We start from the raw sequence: 26,881 nt of genomic DNA, 5'->3' as shown, positions 1-26,881 counted from the left end.
TCACCTCCCTGATTAGCTGTATTCCTAGGTATTTTTTTTTTTTTTTGGTAGCAATTGTGAATATACAGTCACTCTTTTAAGTTAGTTTTAAAACCTCCATACTAGTATGATTTTGGTTTTACTTATTCCAAATCTTCAGCAAGTTTATGGGTTGGAAATACATTCATTAGAACATGGGTACCAGATAAACCATGACTCTCACTGAATTTTGGCATGGCACATGTTATAATTTGTTCCTTTTTTACATCAAACAACCTGTAGTCCCCAAAGAAGGAAAAAATCACCCAAGTACATGAAATTTAAGGAGCCTAAGTATAAAACCCAATAGGAAGTGATTTTACTTTTATTCCCAAATTCCATACACGCAAGTAAAGGAAGTAAGACTATTAATTTAGTCAGCATTAGAGATAAGGACCAAGCAGGAAATGACTTTTTATATGATATCATCAAGGGCCCATGTCAGAGGAGGAACAGGTGGAGCATTTCCTTTGTCCGATCCCTTACAGATCTTTCCCAGCCCTCTGAATAGTAATGTATGGTCAGGGGCTAATTTAATAAGTTACCTCAACATGGGTTGTACTGCTCTACGTGACTGTGATTTAGATATTACTCTAATGTTGAAAGAAAGAATGAGAAAAGAATGATGGAATGGAGAGAGGGAGGGAAGAAGGAAAAAATAAAAGTCCTAATTATTTAGTAAGATAAACTTTATCTGGAGAAGCCAGTAAATGTTTCCAGGAATTTTATATTCTAGCTAAGTAATTGTGCCCTTGAGTCATTTCTAATATGGGTATTTCTACTTTAAAAAATATTTAGGGTGATGTTTACAGTGAAAATTCCATGGATCTTACTTATGTACCAGGACACAGGAGAAAGATAAATTGGGCTCAAATCCCAGTTTGTGTGACTCTGGGCAAGTTACAGAATCTTTTTTACCTGCAAAATAGGTCAATTATATCTGCCTCATAGAGTTGTTGGGAGGACTAAACAATACCCAGGACACAGCACTGTGTCTCACACCTATAATCCCAGCACTTTGGGAGGCCAAGGCAGGAGGATTGCCTGAGCCCAGGGAGTTTGAGACCAGCCCGGACAACATGGTGAGGTTCTGTCTCTATTTTAAAAAACAAATAAAAATACATTTTAAAAAAAGACAATACATGGGAGTGTCCAACACAGTTGGCACCCAATAAATGTTTGCAGTAACTTTCTCCCATGACTGCTTAGAAGATAACTGTTTTTTCAAATTTTTTATAAATTATACACAACATAAAATTTATTATCTCAATCATTTTTAAGTGCACAAGTCAGCAATATTAAGTACATTCATGTTGTACAATTGAATTTTTGTCATCTTGCAAAACCAAAACTCTGAAAATCTGTACCATTTTAACAACTCCCATTCTCCCTTCCCTCCAGCCTGGGGCAACCACCATTATATTTTCTGTCTCTATGAATTTGACTACTGTAGGCACCTCATATAAGTGGAATCAAACAACATTTGTCTTTTTGTGGTTGGCTTATTTCAGATCATCGATCTTTTAGATTCCTCTTTCAGGCTTGAGAAATTGTTGCATTCAAACAAAAGTTTTGGCAACTGCATGTTATGTTGCCGTATTGTATGATTATCCAACTATTTAGCTAAAAACATGAAGTTTTCCAAAATAAAGGTGATTCATTGTAACAAGTTACAATCACATAAGTTGCAATGGATGGATTTTATGCAAATACAGTCAACTCTCAAATCCCCTGCCATGCATTCTGCACTTGTGTCTTATTCCTTTTACTGCTTTGTAAATTTCTGGAGGTCAGGTGGTGCCTGACATGCATTGGGTGTATGATAAATACTAATGAACTAATTATTAAGTTAATCAGTGTATTAGAATACTATTTTATGAATTGCTAGCAAGAAAATGTTCATCATAAGGCATTTTCCTTGCCATTGATTCTGTGCTGTATCTTTGCTGATCAACTGATGGTCCTCAAAGAAACGCCAAATTATTTAAATATTAACCTAAGCAAAACACAGTTTGAAAGATAAAGCAGATGAAAAATGCTGCTTGTGTCCTTTGAAAGGCAAACACAATTGGCTTTTGGATCATGGACAATTCAGTGTCCTATCAGCTTCTTAATGTAAATGGACATGCCAGATTTAAAACATTAAAATATTCAAGATGGGTCACAGTGAGGAAAATAAGGCCTGCCACACTGTGCTGGTGGAAATCTAGACTTTACGAGGGCAGTTGAAGTTTTTGTGCATACCCCCCAATCCTGCAAGTTCATTTCTAGTCATCCTACACAGATAAGCCTGCAAGTGTTCAAAGATAGGACTGCAGTGAGCTGCATACGAACCCCCTCCCCAGCCCCACCTAAAGATGTCCCTATTCTAATGCCCAGAACCCGAGAATCTGTGAATAGGCTATGTTCATGGCAGGAGAAAATTAATGTTGCCATATGGAATTAAGGTTGCTAATCAGCCGACCTTAATATAAGAGTCTCCTCGATTATACCAGTTGGACCCAATGTAATCCCAAGAGCGCTTTAAATGTGGACAAGAATGTTTTGTGTCAGAGTGATTCAATGCGGGAAAGATTCCATGAGACTTTGCTGACTTTAAAGATGGAGGGGAGCCATGAGACAAGGAATGAAGGCGGCTAGAAAGGGCAGGGAAATGGATTCTCCCCTAGTCTCCAGAGAGGAATGCAGCCCGGCCGATGCCTTGATTTTTAGCTCAGAAGTCTCTTTTGGATTTCTGACCTCCAGAACTGCAAGGTAATCAATCTGTGTTGTTTTAAGCCACTGAGTTTGTGGTGATTTGTTATAAAAACAATAGGGAACTAACATAATGACTAAGGATGTTCTTTGCAGCATCATTCATAATAAAAAATTAGAAGCAACCTAAACACCCACTAATAAGAGGCTGATAAAATATTGTGTTAGTACTATGGATGTTGAAGATTTTAGGCTTTCACCAAAGAGCTACTGGTGGTACCCTCTCTTTCTGCTTTTGGTGAGGGCTGACCAAGCAGTTTAGACTAGAAAGGAGGGAAATTATAGCAAGGAAACCCCAGTTAATAAATCGTCCTGCTTATAAATGTATAGCAAATGTAACACAACACTGAGGCTTCAATACTTTTAAAATACTTTTTAATACTTTTATCCAATCTTTTTTTCTTTTTCCTTTTTTTTTTTTTTTGAGACAAGTTCTCACTCTGTTGCCCAGGTTGGAGTGCAGTGGTACACTCTTGGCTCACTGCAACCTCCGCCTTCTGGGTTCAACTGATTCTCCTGCCTCAGCCTCCTGAGTAGCTGGGACTACGGGCATGTGCCACAATGCCCGGCTAATTTTTGTATTGTTTGGTAGAAACAGGGTTTCACTGTGTTGGCCTTGAACTCCTGGCCTCAAGTGATATGCCCACCTTGGCTTCCCAAAGCACTGGGATTACAGGCATGAACCACCACACCTGGCCTCAATTTCATTCTTACAGTAAATCTATAGATATGCCAGGCATTAGCCAGGTGCCATGACGTGCATCTATAATCCCAGTGATTTGGGAGGCTGAGGCTTTAGGATCACCTGAGGACAGGAGTTTGAGACCAGCCTGGGCAACATAATGAGATCCCCATCTCAAAAAAAAAAAAAAAAAAAAGATATGCCAGGTACTACGCTGAACATTGGAAAATGGAGAGAAAAGAAGCCAACTGACTAGAGGAGGAAGGAAGGCAGGAGAATTATACCAAGTGCAACAAATGTCAAGGTAGCAGAAAGCATCAGGTACCCCGGGTACAACAAAGGACACCTAACCAAGACAGGGTGGGAAGATGGGACAGGGACAGCTGTCAGTAGCTGGTAATGCCTGAACCCCGTCCCAAAGGAGGAGTAGGTTCAGCCAGACAAAGAAGACTTGTAAGACTGAACCAGCGGAGGAAACAGTTTACAAAGGGCTGGTTGGCGTGATGTCCAGTGTGGGTATATGGCTGTATGGCTGGGGTGACATGAGAAAGCCAGCAAACTGCGCAAAGGACTTTTACACAATTATCTTTCTGAAGTTCTTTGAACCTCAGTTTTCCTACCTTGACAATAAACGAATCATAAAATCTTCCTTTTGGAGGAGGGCTTAAGGAATCTATCCAGAGTCTCAGGACTAGAAAAAGGAAGACCCCGATATAATCTGGAAATCCCTGCTCGATATTATTTTCCCCAGGCCATGGCTGCTCCTCAGAAAGTCTTGCCCTTCCCACGCAGGCTGGGACGACTTCTGGTTTTTTAAAGCCGTGATGCATTAAAGAATGGAAAACATTTTGTTATATTTTAATCACTTATAATTAACACATCATTGCTTTTAATACATACACACAAAATACAATGAAATATTGTGCTATTCAAAAATGGATTATTCACTAAAACTATATTAATTCACAGTTCATTACAGGCCATGTGTTCTTGTAATGGAACAGAGAATTTAATTCACGTAATGAATGTTTTCATGTTTCAGCCCCTTCACTGACTCTCTGTGACTCTCTAAGGCCGCATTTAGAGATGAACCTTTGAGTGCCTTGGTGAACGAGAAGCCTGAACAGCCTGCGGAGCTAGGCCCTGTTTATGTCTACTTGTAGCAAGAAAGCGAAATTGTACATCAGAATCATCTGCGGAGCTTTTAAAACATACTGAAGCCCAAGACCCCCTTCACATTCTGATTCAATGGGTCTAAAATGGGGTCCAGGCACCATAATATTTTTAAAGCTCCCCAGGTGATGCTGAGGTAAAGCCAGGGTCCAAAAATACCATTACCAAAAGTAGGAGAGATGGAGGAAATAATTCTTTAAAGTTTTATCAGCTCATTTGCAGATACTTGGTTAGAAGACAAACAATGGTAGCAACAGATGAACAAATGGAAGCAGAAGAAAGGTTCAATACAAGCCTCACCAAGGGCAATCTGGTGGTAAAAGAGCAGCAGAGCCCTGGTGAGCAGGCAGAGCATGGGAGCTCCACGGAGGCCCAGCCATGCAGAACAGCGAATCCAGTGTTTGCACATTAGGGCATGGGAAGGAATCCAAAAGAATTGTGAACAGTGTGCTAAAGTTTGCTGATTCAGTTTGCAAATGTCATGTGGCAGCACCCTGACTGGGCAGTTATAAGGTCCCCAGAGTGCATGGAGAGGCAACCACTGGGCCTCAACCCCCATGTTGGAGATGCTAGAGCTAATCGGAGGCAGCCCCTATGGGAACCAGGCAGATGTAATTGCACCGAGAGAGACAAGGTTCTCAGGCCATAACTAGGATGGCTGATAATCTACTGCTGACATACAGATGTGTGCATCTTGGAAGGCAGTTTTCTGCATCTGACCTCAGTCAGTCTATTACATCTGGGGAAAGCAGTGAGGTGGCCCCAAGAATCTATAAATAAAATTATTCTCTGAGAGCTAACTCATAAAATAGTACTTAATAGATAATAAGAGTCACTCTAAGGAGAATGTCCCTTGCATCACACCAAGATGATTGTTAATTAAACTAGAAATTATTGATCAAAAACAGGTGGCTGTCTGCTGTGGACGCACAGAATACAGAGGAGGGACCTGTTGCTGTGCTTGCCAAGACTGGGGACACGGTGGCCATCAGCTCCCCGACCTGTTGCTGTGCTTGCCAAGCTCTATACTGGGGACATGGTGGCCACCAGGTCCTCAGCCTCCACTGCCACTGGCTTGGTGTGGGCCACCATGTCTGGTTTATCACGAAGCCTCCGATCTGGTCTCTGCTTCTGCCTTTGCCCAAAGTGCCCTTGTCACATTAGGCAGATCATATTCTTTCTTGCTCAATGCCCCTGGGAACCCCACATCTCATTCAGAGAAAAAGCCAAAGTCCTCAGAGCAGCCTGTAGGACCCTCTAAGATCTGGACCTTCCCCACTCACCCCTGGGTGCATCTCCTCCTCCCCAGCCTGCAACCCCCATCCCCTCCCACCCTTCTCCCACTCCAGCCATACTGTCCCCAACTGTGCTCCTGCCTCGGGGCCTTTGCACCAACTGTGGAAGCTCTGGAGTGTTCCTCCCAAGGTCTTCCACATACTTCACTCTCAGTCCTTCAGGTCTTCAGATTCAGAGGCCTTTCCTGACCACCTCACTTAAAATAAAAAATTCTCCTCACTCCTCACACTCCCTCCCTCCTCCCCCCTTATTTTTTCCCCATAGCACTTACCACCTTCCACATATCATCTAGTTCACTAATCTATTTCATTATTATTGCCTCACCTACTATCTAGAATGTAAATTTTTGTTGGCTCTGTTCACTGCTATATTCCTAGTGTCTACAACAGTGCCTGAAGCATAACAAGCATTCAATAAATATCTGTAGAATGAAGAAATCTATCGGTCCCAGTGTCCAGGATGTCTCCACTGTGCTGATGGCATCATCAAGCTTTTCAAGCAAAATGACTCCAATGTGTGCTGGCACTGGGGTGACTACCTTTCTCACAGCAACCTTTAGATGACGATGATTTGGTTTCCCACAGGGTCTGTCCACAGGACAGAATATGCTGGTCCGAAGTCTGGTCTCATTGAAAGTTTTTGTATTGAAAGAGTAAAAGAGCCAGCATGATGATTTATTACTTTTTCATCTTATTAAGGGCTTCAGAATCCAAAAGCTCTGATGGTGGTGAATTCCTTGGTCTTAGCCTCTTTAGACCCCTTGGACCACCCCCTCAGAGGCCAGCTTTCTTCCTGAGGAATCAGCCTGAACCTCTCTTTTGAACTCTGCTAGATGTGTTTAAGGAGAACAAATGGCAGCAACTTGGCAGACGCAGATTTGACAGTCAAAACACCAGCCGCTCATGAATGTCTCAGAAGGGTGTGATGCGTGGTAATGGGTCACGTCGCGGAGGCACAGATTTGAATTCCACAGGCTGGTGGACAGACGTGGCACCCACAGCGAAACAAAGCAAGTACTGTGGCTGCTGTCTCCTCCTGGAGCCAACTCCTCCATTCTCCTGAAACTAGCACAGAGGTCTTTGTGAAAAGCTGCCTTCCTAAGAAGGCTGACTGCTGGTGCTGGTGATGCCAACACTGAGGGCTAGCATATCACTATTTTCTTTCTTTCATAAAGGGCAATTTAGGATTGTGCACACATAGAGGATCACAAAGGTCTCTGTTCCTAAAACCACAGTTCTGCTATACTTACTGCTCTGGGCCCAGTGTGCTTCAGGGACCCCAGAGAAAGTGTAGGATGGGATAGGCCTTGTCCTCCAGGAGACCACCACATCACCACTTAATCAGGGCTTGTATGTTTGCCTGGTAGTCTCAAGTAAATTGGAAAAGAATTAAGATCGCAAGCTGTGGAGTCAGGTGACTGCATTCAATTCCCAGCTCTGCCGCTTTATGTGACCATTATGGAATATCTATAAGCCTGTTTCCTTCTTTGTAAAATGGTTTTGTAGGAGAGTTCCGTAGATCAAAGAATGAACGTAATGGCAGTATCATTCCTAGAACAAAATAAACACTCGATGTGGTAAGAAAAAGAAACTGATACTAGCCCAGGATCTTACATAATTAGTTGCAAAATGCCATCACAAAAGTGATCGGAGTGCAGAGAAGGGACAAGACACTGGGATTAGAGTTTCATGGAAGGCTTCACAGCGAAGGGAGGAGGAGAAGGATTTTGGGTTCAGAAGACAAAAGAATACCCGGTACCATATAAAACAACAGACTATGGTCCAGTGACATTTGTCTTTACTGCCTACATTACACATTCTCTTAGCAGTCCGCTTCCCATTGCTGTTGAATTTTCGTAAAGTAACACAATGAACATTGACTTGATCATTGAGTCCACTGTCCAAACAAGATAGTTCTTCCTGTGCCTTGTACAGTTCACTTCCAGGTCTCGAGCGGGTTGGCACAGAGCTGCAGCTCCACCCACCTTTTGACATCTTTTTTTTTTTTTGCTAGTCCCCTTGTCAAATTTAACATTCATTTTGTTATTTTTAAAATAGGAAATACATTCAATTGTTTAAATTCAAAAGAGATAATAGGGAATACAGTTTCTCTCCTGCCCTCCATTCCCATTCCCGAAAGCAAACAATGTTGCCTTGCTACCAATTTACTGCATTTACTTTCATAAATAATCTACACATAGGCCAGGCCCAGTGACTCACACCTGTAATCCCAGCACTTTGGGAGGCCGAGGCAGGTGGATCACCTGAGGTCGGGAGTTCAAGACCAGCCTGGCCAACATGGTGAAACCCTGTCTCTACTAAAAATACAAAAATTAGCCAGGCATGGTGGCAGGCACCTGTAATCCCAGGTACCCGGGAGGCTGAAGGCATGAGAATCACTTGAACCCGGGAGACGGAGATTGCAGTAAGCTGAGATCGCACCACTGCACTCCAGCCTGGGCGACAGAGCAAGACTCTATCTAAAAATAATAATAATCATCATCTACCACATATATAAGCAAACACATTCGCTTTGTTTTGCTCAAAGGGTAGCATATAAATATTTCTCTGCCTCTTTTTTTCATTTAATTTTTCTCAGGAAAATTCTGTATTGGTATATGAAGAGCTTCCTCATCTTGTTTTTTTAAAACATGATAGATACCTACAGTTTTTAATCCTTCGGATAGCTGAGAAATTTGTTATGAGACCACCTGTCAGCATGAATACCTAAAAGGTCCAATTTTCTTTCCATTGATTCTGGGATAGGAGCCACTAAAAAGCAACATTTGTGAAGAAAGCTCCTTTTCTCTGGAATTACAGGTTTCACTTTCCCCATAGGTCCGTTGTTTCATACAGAGAACACAGACTTATGGACTTGACACTCTCAGGAGGTTATAGCCACATGTGAATATATAGTTAGCATCTGGGTAACTCAGTTGGCTTACAAGAGTTCACAAACAGGAGCCAAGTAATTTTTTAAAAAGTGACTAAAAATACAGATTCTGAACAAACACCAACAGAAGCACCATCAGCTTTAAGCTGAACCTTAATTTGGTAAATCCTGAACTGCACTCCATGTTTTTAAGATTTTTCAAGCAAAGGGAACCATTTTGAACTAAGACTCTGCATTCTTTTAAAACTGCTGGGTTGAACAAAAGTGGAACAAACAAGTTGCCTAATCAAACTTGGTCTACACTAATATTTTGATTCAGGGCATGGCTGCCCCAAAAGCCACTCAGAGGCACTAAATTCAACTTCCCAGAGTGACACATTGACCATCATCTTACAATGTCTGTATGTAACACGAGGCCAGGGTTGGGATAGTGAACACAGAGTAGGCTGCCTCTCTCTGTCCTAGGTCCCAAGTACATATTTTTAGGATGTGAAAAGAATTCAATAAAACCACTATTAATTTGGTGAATAAAGACAAATTCTGAGCTGTCTTTTTCAGATCTTCCTAGTTAGAACTACAGGACAAATTCTTAAACATATTAGCACTTAGCTTTTGGAGACCAAGGGTCCTTTGCCTTGTTGCAAAGGGCTATCTCTGGAGAGCTGAGCCCCTCCCCACCCTAATAGAAGGTGTTGGTGGGTCTGAGAAGCAGTGGAGAAGTAGGTTTCCAGGCAGAGTAAGAAGGATGCTGTGCCAGGGCTCTGCAAGACAAGAAGCTGGAATGGGGTTTGGTCCTGTGACCCAGGTGGGCAAAGTGGGCAGATGGTAAAGTTACCAGGGCTAAAGCAGGAACCTCTGCCTACCTGGGACCCAAGGGTGAACTCCTTAATTTTCCATAGCACAGCTGACACAATGTTCTTATTATTTAAATACTGCAGCTCTTCCTTTCTCACATAACCACAGAGGGTCTTTACTCTATCCCTCCTGTCAATGCCTTGGGCTCAGGGCTTTCCACCTGCCATTTATTTCTCACAATATGTCCACAAAGGGGATTCTATAGTTGGCCCTCAGTATCTGTGGGTTCCACATCTGTGGATCCAACCAATGGACGATTGAAAATATTCCAAAAAAACCCTCAAAGAAAAAGAAATAACAATACAAAAAAATACAAATAAAAATATAATGGTGTAACAACTATTGACATAGCCTTGACATTGTATTAGACATGACAAGGAATAAAGAGATGATTTGAAGTATACAGGAGAACATGCATAGGTTATATGCAAATATTATGCCATTCTATGACTTGAGCATCTACAGATTTTGGTATCTGCAGGGAGTGGGGTGGGATTGAGGGTGTCCTGGAACCAATGCCCTGCAGATACTGAGGGATGACTGCATACCCCATTATAGATAAGAAAACTGACTCAGGTTAAGTGACTAGCACATGGTCACATGATGTTCAGGAATAGAATATTTATTAAGTATCTACTTCTAAAATTGTTATCATCTCCCATGTTTGTCACGGAGGGAGTATTGCAAAATGGTTAAGGCTTCACATGGTGGTTAATCTAATACTCTCAATAATTCAATACAATCTAAGTCAGTCAATCATACAATTGAGGAAACTGAGGGTCAGAGCTGGGTTAGTGAGTTGCCCGAGGTCAGCAAATGGAGTAACTAGGATCTGACCCAGATCTCTGGCTCCAAACTGCTGCCTTTCTCACTGATATGCTGGGTCAGCTTGCAGAGAAGCTCAACAACTCAGCAATTCCATCCTGAGAGCCATTTCCTGGAGAGACAGAAAATTTAAACCACTGCAAAAATAAGGTCTGATGCATCTGGCCACTTCAAACTTAGAGATCAATTCCAGGGTAGGCTGATGGGACACGCAGCAACAAAATACCACACACCTTGTTTTTAAGCTCCCTTGCAGGTGGCTTCACATGGACAATTGGTCTTGCCTTTGGCATGCTTCTGGTACAAGTCACCCAATGAAGCTGAACTGGCCTTTAAGACAGGCAGGCAGTTTGAGAAACTCTGACACAGCGATGATAGGATTGAGACATCCTGGGATCAGGGCCAAGTGGGGAGGACTTGTGATCCCTGGAAAGGCTATAGCCATGAGTCAATCCCAGATTAACTTCCCCCACCTCAGAGGCCTGGCTTCCACTGCTGGGTTTTTCTGGTTTTCTGCCCACGGAGCCCTAGCACAGCAGCATCCCTCTATACACTGCCTAGAAGTCTACCCCGCCACTCTTCAAACTCTCCAGAGCTTATTACTCAGCAAATTCTCTGTTGCTGTCACCTGAGTCCCACCTGTGACCAAGTGGTACTCATGAGTAACCCTGACTCTGACCAACTGGAGTTCAAACTTTTGACTTGTGGTTCTGCCAAGGCCATTGTTATGGCAACTGGAATGCGCTTCTATTGGCACTGCATGGAGGTGAAAGTTGGAGAGGAGGGGAAACAGTCAGTTTTGGACCCTTTCTCTCACTCTTCATAACAATACTGGAAGGTAACATCTGGCACGCTTCCCAGTCTATGTAAGACTGCAGTCAGCCCTTTTGTAGAGAGACCAGGCAGAGCAGCACAGACTCTCACCTTTCCCGGCAGAAATGGGTGCAAACAGCAGATTCTGGGAAGTTCCCTTTGTACTTTTGTGCCCAGTGTCCAAAGAATGATGGAATCTCTATCATTCCAGGAGTGGAGACTTGGGAAGATGTTAGGGATTTCTGAAAAGCAGAGAAATCGCATTCAGTGTAACCTAGTTTAAAAACAATAGGCTTGAGCCAGATCCCAATTTGAATCTCAGCTCCATCATTTAGTTTGTGTGATCTTGGTCAAAAGAAACTAGACTTCACTGATCTCTTTAACTCATCTATAAACTAGAGATATTATCTTCCTCATAGGTTCATTGTGAGGATAACCAGATAAAGGTCATCTTAAGAGGTATCAGCCATGTCCTTTCTTCTCTTGCATACTTTTAAGTGTAGCTCTCCTTCTCACAGCCTCCCCAAACCATACGTGATTTGTCCAGATGTCCATCACTGGTCCAAGTATATTTGTGAACTAAAAGATGGCTAGGCCATTTTAAACATTACAAGATGCTAAGAAAGGCAGGCCAGGAGAAAAAATACGTATGTAAAACAAATCTGTAAAGATAAGCAGATACGAGACTACAAAGCCCCATAAAGAGGGCAAGCTTTGCCAAATGGGACTTTGGCCCCTTGCAAGATACGCCAGGTCCCGTAGCCATTATATTTTGGCTTACGTGTGTTGGAGTTTGCCTATTTATGGCAACCAACAGACAGTATGTCAAGTACTTTACTTAAGCACCTGCTTCTGTCTCAGGTGTTGGACTCATGGGAGCTATTATTTCAAAACCTCTCACTCACAACTTACTGCTATGTGTTTAATTCCTGATGTCACTAATGTAAGCAGATACTCCATGGGACTATCTGAATGACGACGGTTTTAAATTAATCAAATTAGCTACAGTGTTTGATGAATAATTTCTATGGTAACTACAGATGAAGCTCAAGACAGAGAACATGCCCTTCTATTTTTCTGTGTAATTCTTCACATTAAATAAATGCCTCCTTGATGAGTGGAGAAAAAATAATTATATTCCATTGAAGCTAAGAAATAAAGCAACCTGTTTATTTTTTAAAAAGATAAACATGGCTGATCTGCACTAATCATAACATTTTGAAGGAAAAAAACAATATTCAACATTTCTAGACTACAAATAAATAATACCCTGTTTTACTTATTCTGTTAACCAAAGATGAAGTTGGAAATGAGAAAATTGAATGCTTATGGACTTAAAGGTATCAGACATGGCATTTGATTTTTGGAAAATGACATAAATGGAAAATGGCTATGGCAATGAACTTAAGAATGACATTTAAAAGTTTTTACATAAACTTTACATACTTGACAGACTAAAACATTTTTCAAGTCCTTAATTATGAGAACAGCAGCAAAATTTAAGACAATTAAAAATCAGCATTTAAGAATCTGCTGTATTATTGTGAATAAATGCAAAACAACTGTATCAGTGAAGCCTGGGAAAATCTCAATTACTATAATATTCGTGCACTGCCTTTACGTTTCACTTTCAAATGCGTTCCCTCATTCTGGGTGCAAACTGGGTACCTTCAGATACAACAGCTTGGACGGGGAACGAGGTTACAACGCATGGCTGTAGAACCAGTCTCGCTGGATTACAGTTACAGCATATAAACAACTCTGTCTAATAAAAACAGTAAAACCAGGCTCAAGTGCACACCCTGTGTTACAAACACATCACATATCAGGATTATCAGTCATAGAAATAAAGACAAATAATGGCATGAAGGGCATGATAGTTTATTTTTAAAAATTGTACCACACTGATCATGATGACCAGCATACACATGATAATGGCTTTTCTCTTGGGTTTAACATTGCAGTAGTTTTGCATACTGCAATGTTTCAATAGGACCAAGAACGTTAGAGAATAAAGATCTTAGATGAAAATGAACACTAATAATTCTAGTGTCCTCCCCCATAGAATTAATGTAAATCCCTTATGAATCAGTGGCATTATAATGTTATGTGGTTATGAAGAATGAAATTTCTCTTAGAAGTAGGCAGCATGAATTTATACTTACATAAGTATAACTTATACTTCCTTGTACTTTCATCTTTAGTTTTTATAATTTAAGCTATGTCCACCCTGGCTAAAGTACAATCATACAATATACCTCAGATAATTTCCATGCTACCATTGCACAAGTTTAGTGATTTTACTATTAAAAAAAAAAAAAATCAAACCACCATCAAAATAAAGAGGCAAATAAAAGTAATTTTTAAATCATTTGAAAAGCATGGTGCTTATTTGTCCAATACAGACTCAAACTTAAATGCTATAGTTATAATTTCCAGACTTCTGCAAAATTAACATTTATATATACATATGGGTTTTGTTTATAGAACTGTATTTTGCAATCAACAAGTTTTAGAGACAATATATTTGGTTACACTTCCACATATCTGTAGTAAAGACAAAGCCACATAACATTCATGATGTTAAATCTGGCTCTAAGTAACCTAAGGTACAAAATTTTGACCAAATATCAAAATGATAATCTGATCTAAAAAATACAACCCATATGAAACTACTTTTTAGAGAGTAAATGTGCTGTTCGGTAATTATTTCAATAACCTTTTCTGATTATCTGCAAACTGATCCTTTTCTTTAATCTTTGTGACTCACCAATATTTCAAAATGACCTCTTCACTTCCATGTTACCATTTCAGTACCCAGGGATTTCTGAGGCAGCATAAGTTTGACTTCATAAAAACAGTAGATACTCTAACAGTGACAGTTTTTAAATCTGTAAACTCAATAATCACATTAGTTAGCTCAGCAACTATAAAAACATTGAGATTGGGGCACTGTAAGCCAGAATCTCTTTGTGCTTTTTAAATTAAGCTGCTTTTGAATCTTTTTGGTATTTATCAGCCATCTGTATTTCCCTTATAATAATAAAAGAATATATTTAAAATAAATTTTAAGGTTAAATGTCCTGGGGGGGGAGCTCATCAATACCTTTTTTTTTTTTTTAAACATAGTATAAATCAATTATCTTTTTCCTTCAGTATTTGGAATAGCAAAAATTATTTCTGGTCCCTCCTTAGATCAATCAACACCACTTTTCATGACATATTAACACTGAAATTTACAGACATCCCTGAAAAGTTTTTAAGTAAACGAGTGAATCACAGTGGAGTCTCTATCAGTTAACAGTGTAGATCCATTTTTTTAAAAAAACTGAATATCAAAAGAAAATCTTCAAGCTAAAAACAAAAACAAAAACAAAACCCTCCTAAGAACTAAAGCCAAGGGTGTGTTGTCAATTATTCGATATTTTTATCCCCTGACTGATTTAGACTCCTCCTCCTCATGTTGTAAGACATGTTTGCTGAAATCTTCACGCCAAGCTTTTGGGAAGCCTGGATGAAGAGGCTATGCTACTGTTGCATCTAAGGGAATAGTGGCACCGTTTCTTCCCTAATAGACTTCATATCCAAAGATGAGCAATGAATCTCACTCCCCTGCATTCACCAGCATCTTATCAGGAGATAATACTTGCTGTGCAAATTGATGACAGCTGATCCTCCCACCCCACCCCACCCCCTACTGCCAATATGAGGTTATCATCAGTTTGTCATTATATGCACTGGCCTTTCACTCTTTCAATCAGAAAAGCTGTGGCTTACTTTAAAAAGGTGGGGAAGGGATAGGGAGAAATGAAAAACCAAGAGTCTAAAGGCACAAGGTCGCATAGCTGCTCTAGTTGGAGTTTGTAAACAGAGAATAGGTTGAATTTAGGTAATCCCAATCTATGAGAGTAAAAAGGCATCCACAGCAGGCTTTTTATCCAGCCAGCTTCTTTGAGACCCTTCATGGGTTTTGAGGTCTACAAAGTATGCACTAAAATACCCATACTTCAAAAAGCAATAAGGCAAATAGTATAATCATTATTCCAAAAGTTACAATGGTAGTGTAGGCATACATAGTATAATTTAGTTACAATGTGTGGTACTGTTTCTATTATATAACCGTATTAACTGTTTATTTCCTACATAATTATAAATTCAGCTGGGTTTCAGATGAACACAAAACCGTCCTTGTACCACCACTGATAGTTGGCAATAGCTCTTTGACAGCAGTTTTTATTCTGCTGTAGAAATTATCCTTGAACTGAAGAAGTCCACAATCCAATGTCCAGTCATTAAACACTATCATATTTGTGAAGAGCTTCTTCCAACTTCTGGGTAACTTTTTGGAAAAATATTATTTGTTGTTGTAAGAAATGCTGCATCTGTGATTTAAAGTCTCTTACTCGAATTTGATGGAAGTGGTGAATTTCAGCCAAAGTGGCAAAAGAAATAGTGTTACAGCGATCCTGAATGCCGTCAGCCTTCTGCACCTCCATCTTCCCTTCCTCCACGTGTCGCCTACTCTCCTTGACTTTGGTAAGAGCTCCTGTAGTTAAAAATAACAATTAATTAAAAACCTATATATCCACATATCCCAAGGACATAACTACATATTAAACAGAATCTTGGGCATTATAAATAGTTGCCCAAACTACTTTCAATACCTTTGAAATTTAAAGTGAGAACCATAATTACTCATTTTAAAAAAAGAAGGAATCCGGTAAAGTTTCTGAAAACACTCCCTTTGTTAAAATTTCTCTTCAAAAATTAGTGTTTGTCACATTGACCAAGAATCTGTAGTATCTCATCTCTTCCAAGTAGAGATGCTATACATAACTGATAATAAACTGCAAGGAAATGTCCTTAAAAATACACAACAAGGAACTGCAGTTTTCACATGCTCAAAAGGTGTTACATCATTATTTCCACATACAGTAAGAGAATTATACTGTTTATAAAAACATCCCATAAAGGATCCAAACCCACTTCCTCAGAAAGTCTCACTAAATAATTAAGACTCTAGAACCAGTCTCTGAAACAAGTTAGTACCAACACAGGTTGTGTTTTGGAATCATGTCACAGTCATGGAGGGTGCCTGGCAATGTTGCCAGTCTACAATTGGAGGTCACCCTCATGAGGGGTGGCCAAGCCCATTATCTTGTCATCCAGAGTAAATACCTAGCTGAAGTGTTCAGCACACAGAAAGTGCCTGGTGAAGGGGTGAATTGTGAACACATGTCTGATTCCGACTTCACGTTGCATCAGGAGACCCACGCCTGGAGTACAAGGGCTTTAATAAGAATTTGCCCCTTTTTGGGACTATAAGGACCGGTGAGTGTTAACTCTGCCCTAATGATGACTTAGAAATAATGCCAGCAGTTCCATAATCTCGTGCCTAGAAGTATCAACAGAGGGTGTTGCAGGGGTAGGGGTGAAGGACTGGCCACTCCGGCAGGTGCCATACGAAGGCAGGCCCTCCCCTGGAAGCACAGTCATAAAAAGACACAAAAGATTGAGGATGTTTAGGGGTAGGAAATAGGCTATTCCTGAGTTCTTGGGAATGAGTAATAATAAAGCTCAAATCACTTGAACAAAGCCAGCTTAAGAATTCAGATTTCCCGACTGTGCCTAGCACTCATTCCACTAAACCATACTGAAAGGCAAGACAGAACACAGAGACAAACAGCTAGAGTGCCTGGCTTGGCAGTCTGAGAACACAGTACTACTGAGGAGGGAACCAGGAACCTTGAGTAGGAGGAGGTACAGAAACTGAGAGACTTTGTTTCGGAAATGTTGTTTTGCCCAATGGTGAAATATACAAGGGAAGATGCCCTATTTCTAAATTTCTTCAAATCTCCTACAGAATAATATAATATTAAACAAAACCCTTACAGGTAAAGCAGTATGCTTTTTTGGCATAGTTCGAAGACCTGAGAAATGAAAAAGCACCAACAGCAAATTTCATCCATATATATGTATGTGCACGTGTGCACATATGTACACATTTATTTTCATTGATTTACTCTAAATGAGACCTTTAAGTGAAAAGCAGCGAAGCTCTGAAACAAGAACACATGTACTGCAGGTGCACAGAGCACATATGTCCCACACCACTTCCACCTAACCCATGGCAGAGAAGTGCACTCTGCTAGACAGAGGAAGACCCCTGCCCCAGTTCTACTAAGAAGCCATCACTCTGAAAGTAGGGCCCTTTAAACATTTCTACTATGGCTGACAGTAGCAGCAAAGCACTAAAATTTGCCTGCTTGAAGAGAAAGACATCTCCCCAACATAAAAAATTAATAATTTATTGCAAAACATTTATCTTTGTTATATTTGTACAGGTTTCACATTTCATATACAGAAATTGAAGTCGAAAAGACCAGGAGGGCCGGGTGCGGTGGCTCACGCCTGTAATCCTAAGACTTTGGGAGGCTGAGGTGGGTGGATCGCCTGAGGTCAGGAGATTGAGACCAGCCTGGCCAATATGGTGAAACCCTGTCTCTACTAAAAATACAAAAATTAGCCAGGCGTGGTGGCGGGCACCTGTAATCCCAGCTACTTTGGAGGCTGGGGCAGGAGAATCGCTTGAAGCTGGAAGGCAAGAGGTTGCAGTGAGCTGAGATTGCGCCACTGCACTCCAGCCTGGGCAACAAGAGTGAAACTCTGTCTCAAAAAAAGAGAGAGAGAAAAAAAGAAAAGAAAAGACCAGGAAAGTGTGACAGGTAAAACTAAAGGAAAAAAAAAATTCAAAAAGACTGAGAATGTGTAGTGATAAAATACATGTTTTATAATGATAAAGAGAATAGGAAATTAAAAGAGAAAAATCTCAAGCGATTTGACTATATTTTCATCTGATTTCAATCCAAGGTACCAGAGGAAGCCATAGTCCCATGTTCAAATGCTAAGGACCAGTACACAGGATCCTGCCCTGCTCAGATCCTGACCTGCGTAACAGTTGTTGCCTGTATTGGTAATATTCTGGAAGTATTACTTGCTCTAATTACTAGAGCCCGGCTTTTCATCATAGAGAACAGAGTCCAGTATAGAAAAGCTCTGAAACCTGGCCTTGAATTGGGTGAATGTCAACTAAGTTGCAGCTTGTCAAACTCCAAATTAGTTCACCATATTTTGACAAACTGCACTGTGTTATATAGAATTATAGATGTGCATCCGTAACAACCAATTTAAAAATCAACAAGTCCAGGGCTTGCCACGGTGGCTCATGCCTAAAATCCTGGCCATTTGGGAGGCTAAGGCAGGGGGATGGGTTGAGGTCAGGAGTTTGAGACCAGCTTGGGGAACATGGTGAAACCCCATCCCTATGAAAAATACAAAAAATTAGCCAGTCATGGCAGTGCACGTCTATAGTCTCAGCTACTCAGGAGGCTGAGGTGGGAGGATCATCTGAGTCCGGGAGGTTGAAGCTGCAATGAGCTGTGATCACAGTACTGCACCTCCAGCCTGCTGGGTGACAGAGTAAAACCCTATCTCAAAGAAAGAAAAAAAAAAAGAACAAGTCTAAAGTTTTTACAACTTATTATATCACCATACATTTTCCAAAGTCTCAGATACAGCAATGAGTATTAACATCTCTTTGAGGCCCCAGGATCTGCCAGCACGTAATACCTTCAAGCTTCCTAAGCATATATACTAGAGGAGCCAAGAAGAATTTGGGACTCATTTTTAGCCAGGTGTGGTGGTGGGCGCCTGTAATCCCAGGTACCCGGGAGGCTGAGGCAGGAGAATCACTTGAACCCGGGAGGCGGAGGTTGCAGTGAGCCGAGATTGCACCATTGCACTCCAGCCCGGGCAACAAGAGCGAAACTCCATCTCAAAAAAACAAAACAAAACAAAACAAAACAAACAAAAAACAAGAAAACAACAAAACAAAAAAAAACCAAAGACTCATTTTTTTCCCAAGTATGAATTTATTAAGTGAATAACACAAAATGTTGCTGTTTCTAAAAGTCCCCAAAAGGTTGGGCCCAGGGTGAGAATTTTAATGTGAACATTTATGGAAAGCCTGGCATGTATAGAGCACACTGATAGAACAGGGAGATTCAAACAGGAGCCACACCGCAAAGCACCGTCAGGGCAGGCACACTACCCTGACGCAAAGTGAAATAGGTCCATCAAGCACGCAATTCTGCATGGGAGTTGAATATGGCTTTCTCCAAGGTAACATGTGACCAATGTGACAACGGAAAATGCTCAGAGGGCCTGCTACATGCCCAGCGCTGTGCTATGGATGGTGGCAGGGTGGAGGGTAGGGAATAGAATATCTGAACAGTAAATGGTAGCTGCTAGAAATAGTAATAACGTGTGCTAGGCACTTTCCATCTACTGTTTCTAATCTTCACTACAACTTTACAACAGACATTACTCCTAGTTTTACTACAAGGAAATTGAGGAAGTTACTCAACATCTTTGAGCCTGACAGTCATCCAGGTAACCCAGCAGGAGGCTGAGATGGGATCTGAATGCATAACTGACTTCAAAGCAAGCACTACAACTATTTAGAAGAGAAACTGTTAGCTAGGTGTGGTGATGCACACCTGTACTCCCAGCTACTCAGGAGGCTGAGGTGGGAGAGTCCAGGAATTCCAGGCTGCAATGAGCTGTGATCACGCCACTGCACTCCAGCCTGCGTAATAAAGCGAGACCCTGTCTAAAAAATTAAAAAATAAAAACTATATAAAATGGTAAATGAAGGTATTAAATAGCATACTTTAAATGTACAAATTTATAGAGTAAGGAGAGCTACGTGTAATCAAGGAAGATTATGTCTCCATAAAATTGTACCCACAAATGTAGAACAAGTTTTAAAAACAAAAATAATTTCCTTTAACTGAAATGTAACTAAATTGATTTTCTCCCAGATCCACCTTCAAAAGAAAGTTAAAAGATGATTAGCAATAAAACAAGTTGATAGTAATATACTTAAAACAAATTAAAAATCAAGAGTTCCTGAATATATCCTGAATTGAAGTGAATGGCTGTTAATGTTCAGAATGACAATGTCAAGGGTCTTCCAACATCTGAAGCCAAATAAAAAAAGTTAACTCTTATAAAATACTTTGCAAAGTTTTAAAATATATACACCTTTTCCCAAGAAAGTAATTTTTTAAAAAAATTCATCTCACAACTTTCCAATTAGTTTTTTCTGTACACCTTTTAACAAACAGTAAAGGTATCAGTGCTTTCCTCCCTATGAAAACGGTAAGCTAATTATGGAAGTCAATTGACTAGTTCTGACTAGAAGTAAACAGAAAAAAAAATATGACATCTTTTAAACAGCTCAAGTGATCCATAGACAGAGAGCATGAGTGTTTAACACTTGGGGACTAACACACAGAACCACTTTCTGGGGTTCCTAGGAAGCTTCCCTCTACCCACCTCTGCCCACTGAGCTCCTAAGCTCTGAGTTCATTCAAAAAGAAAGTGGAAACACATTTTTCCAATAGAAACAATATTACAAGTGTTGGCTAGATGTGAGTGAAATAGTATTATTATTAGAAGTAGAATCTGGGTTTTGTTACAAATGATTGGGTTCTTATAGTTGATCTGACAGTGCTCAAACTGGGAATTATGTGTACATATTTTCAGGCTTCACAATTATCTTCATATTCAAAATTTTAAATATCACAAGAAAGGCAGAGAGCAAAATTTTCAGCGCTAGCATGTTGGAAGCGGAAACTACTGGAGGAGAGTTAGATCATCATAGACTTGCTACTTCTAGGATAGCTTTAGAAATTAAGTAATTTGTAGCTGCCTAAGAAACAACTGCAGAGGTACAATATAACCAGCTGCAGAGCTGTAACAAACTATGACAGCATTTTTTAAGCATTCTCTGCAGAGCTGTAACAAAGTATGAGAGCATTTTTTAAGCATTCTCACGGCTGTACTGCATTGTTTTCTTAACCAAACCTGAGGAGTGTAAATGAAAACTAAAAATGTTGCCCAGAATCTAAATAACACAAGGACTACACATTTTTATGATGGAATCAATATGAAAACAGGCAATAGCATCAAAAGCTCTGCTTTTTAAGTGGCTAATTTAGGAGGAACATGCCCTCTTGCCAGCCCCCTCCCCTCATAAACATCATATTGCCACCACTCTGCTTTCAAAACAGAAGAGGGAAACGAAAGAATGGGGGAGCAATTATATAATGAAGTTTAAGGTCAAAAACATCACTGTTAGAACAAACAAAAGATCCCACAGTACTCATAGTTAGGGGAACAGCTTTAAGATGAAAGAAAATAATAAACAGGTGTAATCAGAGGGAAAAACATTTTCCAACGACAATGTCACTGTAAACTGAAACTGCTTCTTGGGCTAAACTAACAGACATTAGTTAGCTGCATCTGGAATAGCATGAGCATATTACGATTTTATCATGAAAAGAAAGTGCAAGTGCACATTAAATAGAGATTAAATAAGAGGCTGACAATACAGACCAGTGTGAATATACTCTTTAAAAAACCTAACAATTAAATAGTACCATTTCCAATTCAGAAGAAAACACTATTTATACATGAAGTAGTGCAGCCTCCCCAAGTTACACAACCGAAAAGAAATTTTCTTCTCTCTCTCTCTCTTTAATTTAAATTGTAGAGACAAGGTTTCACCATGTTGCCCAAGCCAGTCTCCAACTCCTGAGCTCAAGTGATCCGCCCGCCTCAGCCTCCCAAACTGCTGGGATTATAAGCATAAGCTGCAGCGCCCAGCCTGAAAAATACGTCTCAAAAGAAGACATCTATGCAGCCGACAGACACATGAAGAAATGCTCATCATCACTGGCCATCAGAAAAATGCAAATCAAAACCACAATGAGATACCATCTCACACCAGTTAGAATGGTGATCATTAGAAAATCAGGAAACAACAGGTGCTGGAGAGGACGTGGAGAAATAGGAACACTTTTACACTGTTGGTGGGAGTGTAAACTAGTTCAACTATTGTGGAAGACAGTGTGGCAATTCCTCATAGGATCTAGAACTAGAAATGCCATTTGACCCAGCCATCCCATTAGTGGGTATATACCCAAAGGATTATAAATCATGCTACTATAAAGACACATGCACACGTATGTTTATTGTGGCACTGTTCACAACAGCAAAGACTTGGAACCAACCCAAATGTCCATCAATGATAGACTGGATTAAGAAAATGTGGCACATATACACCACGGAATACTATGCAGCCATAAAAAATGATGAGTTCATGTCCTTTGTAGGGACATGGATGAAGCTGGAAACCATCATTCTGAGGAGACTATTGCATGGACAGAAAACCAAACACTGCATGTTCTCACTCATAGGTGGGAACTGAACAATGAGAACACACAGACACAGGAAGGGGAACATCACACACCGGGGCCTGTCGTGGGGTTGGGGGAGGGGGGAGGGATAGCATTAGGAGATATACCTAATGTAAATGACAAGTTAATGAGTGCAGCACACCAACATGGCGCATGTATACATATGTAACAAACCTGCACGCTGTGCACATGTACCCTAGAACTTAAAGTATAATAAAAAAAAAGAATTTGAAGTACAGGAAAAATAATTATTTAAAGTGAGCCAATAGATTTCAACCACATCCCAATACAGTGATCCCGAACAGGCAAAAGGAGCCCAGAGTGCCCCCCAGGCTGAGCCTCCAACACACTGCAGCTATTTCTTCCTCAGGGGATCTCTGCGAAGGAGGCAGGAAGGATCTTAGAGTAAGCTCCTCCTAAAAAGGTTTACCTGTTGAGAGTGAAGTTTTGGTTGAGAGTTCAACTTAATTATTGAATTAGTTTGGTGGACTACTCGAATTCTTCCACAGGACAGAAAGTGCACTCAGGAACTAATAACCCTGAGGTCTAATTCCTAAAGGAGAGGCAGGAGCCCAAGGGCACCTTCCCACACTCCAGTCCTGGAAATGCCCTCTGGGGAAGGCGAGGCAGAGCTGCTTCTCAGGTGAGAAGGGCAGAGCTGGCTCTCAATTTTTTTCTTTTTAATAAAGCTAAAAAGGTCTTAGAAGAGTTTTTGTACAAGTCTCTCCATTCTACAAACAAGAGGGTGAGCTACTTGTTCAAAGTCCCACAGCTAATTCATGGCAAAGACCCCACCTCCACCTGCCTGCCAGCCCTGGCACATCCCATTCTCCCTTCCAAGCGGACATCCTCATTCAGGAGAGCTATTACCCTCCTTGTGGGCACAGATTGAATGAACTAGTGTATTAAGGCCTGAGATGGAGACTTGACCCTACTACATTGTTGAAAAGGGTCCTTTCCTTTCTACGTTTTGAGAGTTAAAAGGAAAATTAAACCAATATTTTTACTTTGCTTTAGGATTTGTTATTAACAAAACCTCCTAGATTCCCACGCTGATTCTGTACCTGGAAAATTCCCAACAGGGCTCATTTTCATATCAGTGCAATTGCCCAAGCTCAGAGAAAGGTACTTTGCCCCCCTTCTCCATCACCAGTCCTAGCTCCAGAGAAATCGAATGTCCTAAATTCACTTCCATCCCCTCCTACCTTTTTTCTTTGTATCTAACCAATGTAAGCCATCTTGCAGTTCTAAAGGATGCTCAGGCTGAAAAGAGCAAAGCAAGAAATAACTATGTCTTTGTTTATAATACATATGTTCTCAATTTTAGAGGAATTATATTACTCATGTTTGCAATGAATATAAAACAATGAAAACAAAAGAATTTAATCATGTGACAAGGTTCATTAATATTACCTTAAAAGGCTCAAATTTTAAAAAATCATTTATAAATTATGAATTAGAAATCAGCACCATTTTCAGAAGCATCACAGTATTTACACAGCATATCATTAAACTATTTCCATCAGTAAAAACTAACACAAGATTTCAATGCCAATTTTTTTCTAGAATGACAGTATGAGAGTAGTGAATCTCTCGAGTCATGTAGCCCATCAGCACATATTAAGAACACACTGCAAGCTGAAACTCAACCAGCACACTAGCAGACGCACTTGCACTGCACTAAACTTTTCTGTTCCATGTTCCTCTGCTTCTCATTTGCAGGGAGAAACAACTTTCCTGGAAATTTCTGACCCATCAAAGTGAGACAGAGGGAAAAAAAAAAAAAAAAAAAGCAAATCCTCACACACTGTACTGCCTCAGGCATTTTAACCAGAACTTTCCTGGAAACTTCTGACCCATCAAAGTGAGACAGGGAGAAAAAAAATGAAAGAAAAAAAAAAGCCCTCATACACTGTACTGCCTCAGCCATTTTAACCAGGCAAGACCCTGCCCTCCCTTTAAAGAAGCTGTCTGGCCTCCTTACCTTTTTCCCTCTTTCCGCCTGCCCCCAAACTCAGGTCCCCACAGGGCTTGCCATGGCTCCAAGAGCTCCCAGCCCAACCCCATCCAGTTCTTGTACCTGAACTTTGCCTTCCTTTCCTCAATCCAATCTCTTATTCTCAGTATGTTTTGTCTCTTCTAAGACTAATTATACAAAAGGCCCAGTCACTAAGCAACAGGAATCCAAAGGCTACATTTTCTCCCTTAAAAAAGAAAAAAGAAAGCACCTTATTTAATTTTGAAATCATGAATGTGCCAAAAACATTAACTCGATTTCTGTCTTCCAAGGGCCCTTCCCCAGGAAACAGAAGCCATGATGTATGGGAAAGAACAGGAGACAGGCTGAAGGGCAACAGGGACAGCTGCTTAGAAGTCGCTCAAGACTGGACTCGGCCTGTTTTTCTTCATTCCCTGGCACACGTAACATGCTGAAAGAAAATGCTAATTTGGTCAACGCGGCCTATTGGGTTCTTATCCTCTCATTGCTGGGATCCACACCCTGGTGTTCCCTACTAACTCCCCATTAACTTCTTCCCCTCCCCTTTCCTTCCTCCCTGTTGGTCTCCACCTACTTGTTGATTACCCTTCCCCCTCTCTGCTCCAATATTTACTTTTTCATATTGTTTTGAGCAAAACGTCTCAAAAAGCAAAGGCCAGCATCCACTTAAAATAGAGAAGTAGGACAGCCGTCCAGCCACTCGATCATCACAGAGAAGCGCCTGCACTGAGAGCACACCTGTGCTCTGCACTTCGCATGTCTCATTTTCTTCTCTTTAACCCTGAAATAAAAGTAATCACTGCCACCATTTTCAGAGGCAGAAAGTGAAACTCAGAGAAACTAAATAATTTTACTCAGTGTCCAGCTGCATGTGAACCTGGGTCTGCCCAACTCAGGCAACTGCCCTTGTATGTGGCCCAAGTGGGGATGCCCTACCCATGGCGATCGCAAAGCGCCATAGATCGGCCTCAAAGTACAGCACACTACACCAGTACTCCACGCCTCCTAGGAGCCTATGCCACCAACATAGGGATGAGCAACCCACAAACCACCTCCAGACCCTAAATACTATTCCTGCATGGATTCATACTAAGTAGGTTCCAGGTTTAGACCACATTAATAAACCCTGGAGGGTACAAAATTAATACTGAACTCAAGTCAGGGAAAGCAATTTTCTGAATGGACTAATGAAGGTCCCTAAAGCTAATAACTATCAAAATTCAAAGGTAATTTAAAATTCACTTTTTAATTCATAAATATAATAAATGACAAAGAGAACTTTTGAACCATTTTGAAAAGGAGGGAAGAGGATCAAGACAAGCATAGTCAACTGCAAAAAGAAAAAAACCTGGTCACTTGATGGAAAAAAAAATCACTTAAAGAATTCAGGCCTCTAAGCTTGATTTCATCCTGAAGATATCATTAGTCTGTTTCAGGTAAAAGCATTGTTATAATATTCTAATTAAGTAGTTCTTACAGCTTCATTCAGCAATCACCTAATGTCTAAAGGCAGAATGACATTCAGTTTGAATACAAATATTCACTTGAGTATAAATACCTTAAAAGATGATTATTTTACTTACTATGCATATATAGTCATACAGTTCACCTCATTCCAAAAATGAAGAGAGAAATCACATGATTGTACCTCTTGTGGTTTATCTGATAAAACTGTTTCTTGCTGGTAATTTTATATACATAAAGATTCTTGTGTTCCAGCCTACAATGAATATTAAACACGTGATAAAATTACTAGGGTGATAGTTTCAGGAGAATTCTGAAAACACAGTGTCTTTATTTGAGAAGTGTTTTTGGGTATGGTGGCAATGTTTATTTGCCTATAGCCAAGGAAATATAGATGAAGACTTTAAAATTTGAGAGTACCATGTATTGTTTCTTTTCTTAAAGATCTGATACCCATAGAATCTTAATAAAATAAGGTAGACATACTATCCTTGATAATACTGACCATACGATGAAACTTTTAAAAAACTGACTTTGTAAAGTAAAACCCATATAATGGTTCACATTCAGAGAACACAAATTGGGACCTGAGGTCTGCAGTGCCCAGTTCTTTAATTACCTGAGGCATGTGCACGGATACTGGTCTCTACAAAAAAAAAAAAAAAAAAAAAAAAAAAAGCAACAATAGATATGTTTGCAAGCTGCCAACACTTTGGACACGTGACATACAACAAGCATATCTGTACCAAAGAGTGAACCTGGGAAAGTACCTTTAATGAAAGGTAA

At 40.4% G+C, this 26,881-nt stretch overlaps 1 protein-coding gene across 2 annotated transcripts in view; it reads right to left on the bottom strand.

Annotated features, from left to right (window-relative positions):
- Positions 1-13,173: 13,173 nt before the first annotated feature.
- The window catches only part of SNX18 (sorting nexin 18), a 28,167-nt gene continuing 14,459 nt past the window's right edge, over positions 13,174-26,881 (bottom strand). For both annotated transcript variants that reach the window (XM_054487934.2, XM_054487935.2), the window contains exon 2: positions 13,174-15,854. In XM_054487934.2, coding sequence (XP_054343909.1) covers positions 15,601-15,854 — 254 coding nt within the window. In that variant the 3' untranslated portion in view covers positions 13,174-15,600. The remainder of the gene's footprint in view (positions 15,855-26,881) is intronic.

The sequence above is a fragment of the Pongo pygmaeus genome, chromosome 4 (genome assembly GCF_028885625.2).
Source record: "Pongo pygmaeus isolate AG05252 chromosome 4, NHGRI_mPonPyg2-v2.0_pri, whole genome shotgun sequence".
Taxonomy (NCBI): Eukaryota; Metazoa; Chordata; class Mammalia; order Primates; family Hominidae; genus Pongo; species Pongo pygmaeus.
The sequence above is the reverse complement of the archived record's forward strand: the minus strand, read 5'-3'. Positions and strand labels throughout refer to the sequence as shown.